The following is a 10,344-nucleotide window of genomic DNA, read 5'->3' as shown; positions in this document are numbered from 1 at the left end:
TATTGTCACCTCGCTAACAAAGACAGTATCACAGATGACTTTCTTTCTTTACAATTTTATATTTTTAAACGGGATTTATATAGCGCCAACATATTATGCAGTGCTGTACAATAAATAGGGGTTGTAAATAACAGACAGAAACAGACACAGGAGGAGGAGAGGACCGTGCCCTGAAGAGCTGGCAATCTAGGCCTTTATATACAGGGTGGGTGTAGTGGTGTGGCAGGGTGCCCTCATTTTTTTTGGGCATTTACATAACAATGATGAACATTGCGCGCCCGCCATGGATAGTACTCTGCCCCCTCTTTTTTTTTTTTTTACTCATACACCTCTGTTTCTATACAGCAGATATGAAGCCTTTACCAATATGACATTGCGCTTTTAATTGCAGCCATTATGCAATATCTATACATTACACATACACTGGCTGTGCCAGCCGCCTCACACCCATCCGCCCTCCACCCCGAGCACCACACACTGAGGTAAAGTCACCGAGGACAAAAGACTCCTAGGACACGCCCTTCCTCAACAGCTAACCAATCATCGTCATGTATTTCGATACGCTCGCTAAAAAAGGACGAGCTGATTCAACAGACTGTACCATTCACATTTTAGTATATTCAGGCGTTAATGTTGTAAAATAAATAAATGATTATAAAGGAATAAAACCTTAAATAGGTTTATGGCGATTACTATTCTGAATTTAATATAAACTAAATGATAACACCATTTAAACGGAATGAAGTGCCCCCTCTAGAATGGCGATAATGGTAGATGCTATTGTTATATATAGATGTCACACTGCACATGCTCGTAGTTGTGTGGCGGTGCACGAGGGAGGTCGCTGTGTGAGTGTATAGAGAGGCGGCTGTGAGGAGGCAGCCCATTGTATATGCAGCGCCTGGCACAGGTGTGCCAACGTGTGGCATGTTGTAGGGCTCGGGCAGTGAAGTATCCCCGGATTTGTTCCTGTGTAAAGTAATGCTTAGCCTCTGACACCGCAATGAACTTGATAAACGACTCATTCGTGTCTATTAAAGACATAAAGACCGGGCAGAAAAACTTAAATGTCATCTTTATAGTGCTGGAGATCGGTAAGTTGGGGTCGGTAGGTGATCCCAGTGACACACGGTGAGCTCGGATCATGTCCCATGCTGCTAGAATGACTCCCTAATATTGACTCCCTAATATTGACTCCCTAATACTGACTCTCATACTGACTCTCATACTGACTCTCATACTGACTCTCATACTGACTCTCATACTGACTCTCATACTGACTGACTCTCATACTGACTGACTCTCATACTGACTGACTCTCATACTGACACTCTAATGACTCCTGTGTTTTCTGACCCCCATACAGGCAGAGTCACAAAAACTAAAGATGGCCATGAAGTCAGATCGTGCAAAGTGGCCGATAAATCGGGCAGCATCACCCTGTCAGTGTGGGATGAGATTGGAAGCCTTATACAGCCAGGAGACATAATTCGATTAATAAGAGGGTATGTGTGCCAGGGGTATGACAAATATCTGTATGACATGTGAATGTATGGAAACGCTCACAAATCTCATGTAATTATTATTAAACAGGATTTATATAGCGCCAACATATTACGCAGCGCTGTACGTTAAATAAGGTTTTCAGGTTCACATCCTGGCTAGGACTATCTGCATGGAGTTTGCAGGCTCTCCCCGCGTGGGTTTCCTCCGGGTACTCAGGTCTCCTCCCACATTCCAAAAACATGCAGTTAGGTTAATTGGCTTCTCCTTAAAATTGACCTTAGACTGTTAATGAGATATAAATATTAGTTAGTAATACGACTATGGACTTTGTACAGCGCTGCGTAATATGATGGCGCTATATAAATACTGTGTAATAATAAATTACATAAAGTGACATAAGAGGAGAGGACCCTGCCCCGAAGAGCTTACACTCTAGGTATACCACAATAGAAGGGGAGATAGAGTGGTGGAAAGTAGTGACGGTTTAAAGGGTGTCTAAACTCACAATTTTCACTTTAAAGGGTAGAGAACCCTTTTATGTTAAGTAAAAATTCTGTGTTTGTTTTTTTTTAGTGCAAAAAAAAAAAAAGTGCAGCATGCCCCCTAATTCTCAATCGCCTAGGCTGTCGAGAATGAATGGGGACGCAAAGCCTCTGAGATACCTACGTCATGCATGCCGGGAGGTACTTGGGTGCTCCTTCTGTACAAAAAAAAAATCTGATCTCACTTGTGCAGTGAGATCAGCCAAATTTTTTTTTCATCCTACGTCCCCCGATTTCACGCCTGGGTCGGGTGACGTAGGATGAAGAACAGGAAGAAGAGATGACAGCGAGAAGAGAGCGGCTAAAGGGGGAAATTTTACTATCAGGTCAGAAAGGTAAGTGGGACAAGAACTGTGCAGGGATTTGAAGGCAAAGGACAGGAGATGAATTCGATTCTAAGGTGAAATGGAAGCCAATGTTTTTGGTTGCTTTCACTTTGCCCCCATTTTACACCCAGTTAGCTATCCCAGGCACATAGCAAACTGCTGCTTTGTGTCCGGCAAACTACACCCAAGTAACGCATTTGCCTATTGCAGTGTAGTTTTCTCCAGAGACAACTTACCACAATGCACTACAGCTGCAAACGCTTGCACTAAATGGTTCCCCATTCATGGACACATGGATGAACCTACCGTTGGACACTGCAGTTAACCGCAATGTTAAAAACAGACTATAGTTTAACCTTCACCTTTCCGGCAGGTAGGTCTTTATAGCCGAAAGGGACAGGTGATATACATTTTGCAATATAACTTACCTGTCTTGTGAAAAAAGTGCCGAGCTGAGCATGCACAGCTGTGCGTATGCTGCCAGGTATCCCAGCATGCACAGGAGTTCTATCATTCTGACTTGGCCACTTGAGATTACTAAAGACCTGACCCTGGGAAGAAGATTGAGTGAAAATGATTTTTGTATTTCAATATTTTCTAGTTTTTAATAAACAGGGTGATAACAATTTTGTGAAAATGGCTATAATTGTGCAGTTCTTTGGCAACTACTTCCCTTTCCCTGCTCAGCATCACATAACCCTACCAGCTACTGTACTACACAGGTGCAGTGGCCCTATTCTTTCCAATGAGCGAGCTGTATGTCACACCATGTCCTAGATTACAGCTCTCCCATAGAGACATGGCACAAAAACAGCGGGGCCCTAGTTATAGCAGCCCATTTATTGTTAGAAAGGTTGCCAATGCACTTCTCATTCTTTATTGGATTCTCAGACATGTCACAAAGCAACCTAGGTTTTCAGTGTAAAGTGGTCCCTTCATGCCCTAAGTGGGGGTCATTTACTGTCTGTATACAGCTTTAGAGATTAGGTTTGGGGTATATTCGTTTAAGCACTGGGGAGAGGTAGGTTTAGGCTTTAGCCACCTGGATGGAAGGTATTAAGGTGGTGGACCCGGCATGACAGCGTTATAGTTGGAGTACAATGGGATTTTGGCAATGGAGGTACTATATTCTGACGGGGTAGGTCATTTTGAACACCGTCACACACAGCGCAGCATAATATGTTGGCGCTATATAAATCCTGTTTGTTAATAGGAGTTCCACTAACACCAATTTTGCAGAGACGATTTCTATCTAAGATTTTTCTATCATGTTTTTCTGTTTGTGTCAAGGTTATATATTCATTTATTGATGTGGTTTATACATCTCATTTAAGGTATGCTTCTTTGTGGAAAGGATGCCTAACATTGTACAGTGGAAGAGGAGGTGAAATTCAGAAAATAGGAGAGTAAGTATAATTGTTTTCCTCTAGTGCACGATTGTAGCTAACAACATTAATTAAACAATTACCTTAGCAATGTTTGTAAACCGCAAGTCTCTTCTCCGACATTTAGTTGTCTGTAAACTAGGCCTTGGAATACAGAGCTCTTTAAGAAGGCATTTATTAAGCACTGAAACTTTTTTATTATTATTATGACTATAAGGAAATTTAGGCTAATGTTTGGCAGAGACCACTTTATGCAGCAAAAGCCTTTACTCTAAATCATCATTGTCAGATTCTACCAAGTGAGGAAAACAAGTTGCTAATTGGCCAAAACAACTGATCATTCATCCACATATTAATGATGTAAAGTACGGCACATATTCAATGGTAATTTGGTTATATGCTCTGGCTACTTTACTATGTAGGGTATTTGGCACAGTTTTATTCCAAATAGGTTACACACTAGAGATTCTAGCAAAGGGTAGCAGCCATTAAACTTTGTTTCTTTTCGGCACTTTCTAATCACTGAATTGAACTTTCTGATGTAATTTACCACTAACAATTTTTATGCTCATTGTTTTGCCCCTTGAGGAATGGATCAGGGACTCTACTTGGCTTTCATCTGCAGGGGGCTCAAAAGACATCAGGGATATTTTAGACCTGGAGTTATCCTATTGCGGACATGTTTGCAAGTATTATACTGGCAAGCGGAGGGTTACGGTTATGACTTTAAGGCTACATACACATGTCAGATGATTCTTGCCTGAAATGACCTCTGACATGCGTTCAGAGGTCGTCTGGTGTCATTCATGGATCCATCCTGGCAGATCCATGAACGACAGAAGATGAACAGCTGCAATGGAAGTAAAAGGGAGAAGAGCGCTGAGCCATGCATTCTCCCCCTTCTCATCTCCATAGCACAGAATGGCACTGTATGTACAGAACTTGTTCATTCATCCTTAAGTCGTTTGTTGTTGGAAAGGATGGTGAAAGACAAAAATCTAGCGTGTGTACGTAGCCGAAGACGTACTGAGCCAAGGAGGCCTACAACCTCTCCAGGTTATCATTTCTCTTAATATCAAGTGAACTTGTATAGAACTATAATAAAAATCAGATTTATCGTTTACAAGCCATTAGAAGTGTCCAAGCCATGCAAAGAAAGGAAAATACTTTCTCTTTTTTCCCCAAGGTTGTCATGTCAGACAATGTGCAAATCTTGGCCAATGATCCAATCCAGATTCCCTTCATTAACATCCTTTGGGTCCTTTAATGTAAAGTGCACACATTACAAAGTTTATAACCTGCAATAAAGCATAAAAATAATGTTTGATAGTAACCAACATCATTTTTTAAGTCTACAAGTAAAACCCATCTGTAATCCTTTTTATACATATTTAACCTGTCAGTCTTGGGCAATGAAGCCTGCTTACCAATGAGAAGTATACTGCAACTGTATTCATTTTCCCAGCACTGCAATAGTGAACCAGATACCTTAAAAACCCTTAGTAAGTACCACTTTCTTACATATTTAGACTTTAAAATATCCCATGAGGTTATAATCTTTGTGCATTCACCTAAATAAATGTTTGGCTGTCCATAGTGCAGATTAGATATCTCCAACAAGTCAATTGAGTCCATGGGCTGAATCAAACTTTGGAAGGGGTGCATTCCCTATATAAAGTCTTCTGTCATGTACTGCACACCTGTATCTCCTGAGTTGTGTGGTTTGCACAATTTGTTGCAGTTTATGAATGGTTCTAATTGGTTACAGAAATGTTCAATTTTAAATTTAAATCCTGCAACTATTTTTATTTCCAACAATACTGCAAAAAAAGTAAATTAGTCTCAGGTGAAGGGTGAAGCCTCTTTCCATTCTGTCTTGATTGCTGCGATCTCAGGCATGCACATCGAGGGATCTACAGGAAGGTAAGTGTGATTTATTTATTTTGGTTTAATTCCACTTTAATCCAACATTGTAGTTCTTTTTAATAGGGTGGAAGTGGCTTAGCTGTCGCATTCCTTTTGCTAGACCTCGCAAATCAAATGAATCTTTCTAAAAACATATACATAATTCTTAGAATCCTACAGAAAGTGAACTTTTCTGAATAGCTTTGCTGCTCCTGGAGCATATTAAATCTCAAATCAAACTAATTTGTATTCAAATGGTTTATAGCCAATCATGATCTTGGGAACAATTTGTCAAAATTTTGCAACTGTCCTTGGCTCCTTTTTTTTTTTTTTCCCAAATGCACAATTAGAGTGTGCAGTTACTGTCAGACCCTAAGGCTACATACACACCTGCAATAACTGTCGTTGTAAAGGATCTTTCCTGATCCTTTCTAACGACTGCACAATGCATGAACGAGTGCTGTACATACAGCATCGTTCTGCTCTAGGCAGAGGGGATGGGGAGAAAGACGGAGCAGCACCCTGGTGGGCTCTTCACTTTCATTACGATCATTAGTCGTTCACCTATGTGGAGCCGCCTGGAAGGTCGTTCAGAGGATGGACGACGAGCGCTGTACACCCGCAAGATTCTCGTCCGATTTTGGCCCTGAGCCGATTATCGGACGAGAACCATTGCACGTGTGTACCCAGCTTTGCACACGCTCCTATTCCACATTTGTCACTTTGAATCAGGACGGACCTGACTATTACAAAAAAGGGGCTTCTGATGCATGAATGTTCTAAAAGGGCAAAGCTCCTGCAATACCAGTAGTAGGCTTGGGCAAGCTTTCAGCCTCACATTCTTCCTCTTGTCTCATTTCTGATGATCTGCCTTGTTTACCAGTGGAAAAATGGTAAATGGTTAATTGTAAACTAACCCACAAGGGAAGCCCTAATGCGTAAAGCTGAATTCCAGGCAAACTTCTGAATTTAAAGAGAAATACAAATACGGTAGCTTGTTTTACCTGCCAAAAGGTTTTTTTTGTTCATCTAGTTCTGGTATTTATATATCTCTGCTACCCTGCAAAGTCCTGTCTGGAACGGGGAAATATATTGATCTTTTGCTGCAGTTTTACTTTCACTTGCATCTCCACCCCACCATGTGAATGGGCAGTGAAGTGAAAAGTAGATTGAGGTAATTTTTCTGTTACTCTTGGAGCTGACATTCTTGTGTGTGTGTGAATCATTGTTTTGCACACGTTTTCATAATGAACAGTATTATGTAATGTTAAAGGACTGACGGATTGGAAAATTGAAGTCCTCTATTTATTCACAGGCCAGGTACGGTGCAGGCAGCCGCATTGCGAGCTTCCACACACTACCCTGATCGGAGGGACCCCCCTCTAGGGCTGTGAAAAGGTAATACAACTGTCATGCTAGGTCTTTCCTATTTCAATCATGTTGTAAAGTTCATATACTTTACTTAAAGATGTGCATGATGAGTTTATTTTTCTTGAAGATTATAGAAAAATTTGTGTACCTGCATTATCAGTACAAGTTTTATATTCTTGGTCACATTTTTAGGTTTTTCTTTTTACAAAAAAATTTCACTTCTAAAAAAAAAAAACTGCTTGTAACTTTAGGGCAAACATGTATTTATGTATAACAATGATAGGAGGGTGGCAAATTTTACAGTGCTGGTGAAGCTGGTAAAGGAAGAAGTGCAACTGTTTTGCTAAAATTGTCACGTTAGCACCCAGCTTTCCTCTAACCTTAGCAGGATGGGTGTCTGACATTTTTATGCATTTCCTAGTGGAAATATTTGGCACTTTACAACCTATGTCCAGTTGATATAGTGTACAAAGACAAAAAGAACAACATCCAATGGGGACTTTTACCGTAGATATAGTCATCACATATATATTTAAAACATATAATTTATTGTGATGAATCTAAACGCAAACAATAAGCAAAAAGCTATAGCGTACAAAGGTAAGGAAAGAAGTAAATTCTTGCAGGTAGCAATAGGAAAATAACAAAAATTGAGCATAAGGGCAGTTTTAGAAGTTGTCACAAGGAGGGAGAGTTCACCTCATTTCTGTCTACTCCACAGGTTCCCTATTAGTCCTGTTCCATACTGTTAAAGCCCAGGTTCAGTCAAATATATTTGTTCTAAGGACTCGAAAGCTAGAGTTTTAAACCTGGGTATCCTGCCTTTAGTAAGTCTTCCATAATTAACAATTAAAATTAATGCTGCTTTAACTGAATGCAATAAAATGCATATTGCATACTCCTTTTCTTTTATCACTATTGGGACATGCAAGGTTTACCTGATTTGGACTCCAGATTTCATGTATTAGCTCATTTTAGCGCTTGATTTTTGCTTTAGCATTACCTTTGCTTGCAGGTAGTGCTGCTGAAGGTTCTAAAGTCTATTAGAGGATAGCAAAGATCTCTGCTGGGAGATCAATACTAAAGCAGCAAGTAATAATTGATGTACTACGCAGGTATGACAATAAAATTGCAATCTGTTAACATAGGAACAACTTAATGGCAAAGGCATTAAAAAATTGCCATTGTGAGTTGGTAACACGCTTGCTTTCTAAAAAATATAAATTTTAATTTTAGGTACCAGAAGCTATTAGCACAGTAGAAGTTCACTTCTTTCAGTCATCTAATCACATGCAAGCAATATTCCAGTTTTATTTCCCTGTTTGGACACTGTCTTGCTTTATTTTCCAAATTAAACATATTTTTTAAAGTGAATGTTGCTGAAGTGAACAGCATCTATTTCTTTTGTAAATCAGACCTATAATGTCTTTATTGTTGAGGTATAAAGAAGAATCTAATCTTCCAATTATTTACTGTGTTGGTTCCATCAGTTATGTTTTTGAATGTGTGAATGTATTTGTTGCCTATTCACTAATGCATGTGCTTGTGTTGCAGCCCTGAAATGCTCAGGTTCTTTTTAAGTGGAGCTGCCTGTACTTGGATGTAAATGACATTTTGTGAAGGCAGAACATTGTTAAATATTGTTTTCATCCATGTGTTTTTTTGTCTCTTTAGATTTTGTATGGTATATTCAGAGTTGCCAAACTTCAGTGAGCCGAATCCAGACTTTACTGGTCAGCAACCACCAAAGACAAATCAAACAAAGAATGTAAGTCGCATACACACACACACACACACACCACCATGACTGACTTATTTATAAATATTTTTTTTTCTATTTTGATGGGGAACTTAAAGTACCTCACAGTAAAGTACCTCACCTGTTCTGGTGCTTAATCCCAGGTAAACATGCAGCATGGTTGAGAAGCCTATAAGTCTCTTGTTTTGGCTGCTTAACCATTCTTAATCAATAGGTGCCAGATAGAAGTGACAACACAGATGGTGCTGTGTAGAAATAAGGCATATATCACCTTTTTGACATATATGCTGATTTTATTATCAAATAATGATGATCTGGTAATCTATGTTCCATGGAAAAGAATTGTATTCAAATATTGTATACAAAACGGTAACTGGTATGATTTTTTTCTTCCAGGTGCATGGAGATCAAAATAATCATACTCCACAAAATACAGGTAAGATAAACTCACACTTAAACTTTTAAAGTCATATGAAAACTACGATGATGATTGTTTTGAGGGTTTACCATACATCTCAGCCATGTGAAAAAGTGGGGGATATATTAAAACTAATCTTTTGATCTTCTTGTATTGCAGGTAATGGGTTACTGTATTCACCAGGATCCAATAATTCTTTTCCCAATCATGTAACTGGAGGCAGAGTAAATGAACGTGGGCCTCCAAATCAACACACAGGGACTCCTACAGCTGCTCTTACACAGTCAACACTTTCCACCATGAGTAATGGAAGAGACCCAAGAAGAGCAAAGAGATGATATGCACATGTTTCTGAAAATCTTGAACTCTATTATACTTTACTTGAATCCTTGCTGCACTTTTATTTGTGGATAAATATGAAGAGCTGTAATTTCAAGATGCTTGAAACACATTTTGTAAACAGATACAATTTTGAGTTACAAAGGTTAAGGGTGATTTTGTATTTTTTTCACCACTGGGCCAAATAAGACTTGCAGTAATTTTTATTTATTTTTTTTATTTCCATACCTCTAACAGTTCAGGCAAAGTAATCCTTATTAATACAACACATGCCTGCAGTTTGTGGGTTGCTCACTGCCAGCCAAAAATGGTTTCTTCTACCAACATCAAGCCTTGAAAACAAATTGTTGGCCAGGTTTATTGAACATGTAATGTCTGCTTGGGAGAACAATAGAAGAAACATCAGTTTCATCTACGTTCCCTACTTACATTGCCTTAATATAAGCAATTTCCTTTGCCTCACAGTTAACCAATGTTGTGCGCCACTATTAAAACGATTTAAGGACATTTTATATTTGATATAACAATAGTCTATGCTGTCAAAGTGGAAACAACAATCTGCCAATTTATAAATAAACTGAATGCACAATTTACTCTTTTTGCTGTGAATCCTTAAAAATATGTTGGGGAAACCCATACCATTCTTGAAGCCATGATTTGTTAAATATTGTGTCTATGTCCAATCGCTTTTAGTCTTTTAATACACCTGTTTTGAGTTTGGAAAATCAGCTAAACTGCACTAGGAAGGCCAAGGAGCTAGCAAGACAAGTTTAGAAAAAGATGACAAAAACAG

General features: G+C 39.1%; 1 protein-coding gene across 1 annotated transcript; it reads left to right on the top strand.

The window, feature by feature from the left end:
- The first annotated feature begins 814 nt into the window (after positions 1-814).
- On the top strand, positions 815-10,144 carry NABP1 (nucleic acid binding protein 1). Its single transcript, XM_072418856.1, has 6 exons — positions 815-1,094; positions 1,367-1,505; positions 3,709-3,780; positions 8,710-8,803; positions 9,191-9,230; positions 9,372-10,144. The coding sequence occupies exons 1-6, from the start codon at positions 1,004-1,006 to the stop codon at positions 9,548-9,550; spliced, it is 615 nt and encodes a 204-aa protein (XP_072274957.1). The 5' UTR covers positions 815-1,003; the 3' UTR covers positions 9,551-10,144.
- Positions 10,145-10,344: the final 200 nt, after the last annotated feature.

This window comes from Pyxicephalus adspersus, chromosome 7 (genome assembly GCF_032062135.1).
Source record: "Pyxicephalus adspersus chromosome 7, UCB_Pads_2.0, whole genome shotgun sequence".
Classification (NCBI taxonomy): Eukaryota; Metazoa; Chordata; class Amphibia; order Anura; family Pyxicephalidae; genus Pyxicephalus; species Pyxicephalus adspersus.
This window is presented reverse-complemented; position numbering and strand designations above follow the sequence as displayed.

Coding starts and splice junctions, on each gene's coding strand:
- NABP1 (XM_072418856.1), top strand. CDS start 1,004: ATGAACTTGATAAACGACTCATTCGTGTCTATTAAAGACATAAAGACC. Junction 3,781..8,709: donor GAAATTCAGAAAATAGGAGA/GTAAGTATAATT, acceptor TTGTCTCTTTAG/ATTTTGTATGGTATATTCAG. Junction 8,804..9,190: donor AGACAAATCAAACAAAGAAT/GTAAGTCGCATA, acceptor TTTTTCTTCCAG/GTGCATGGAGATCAAAATAA.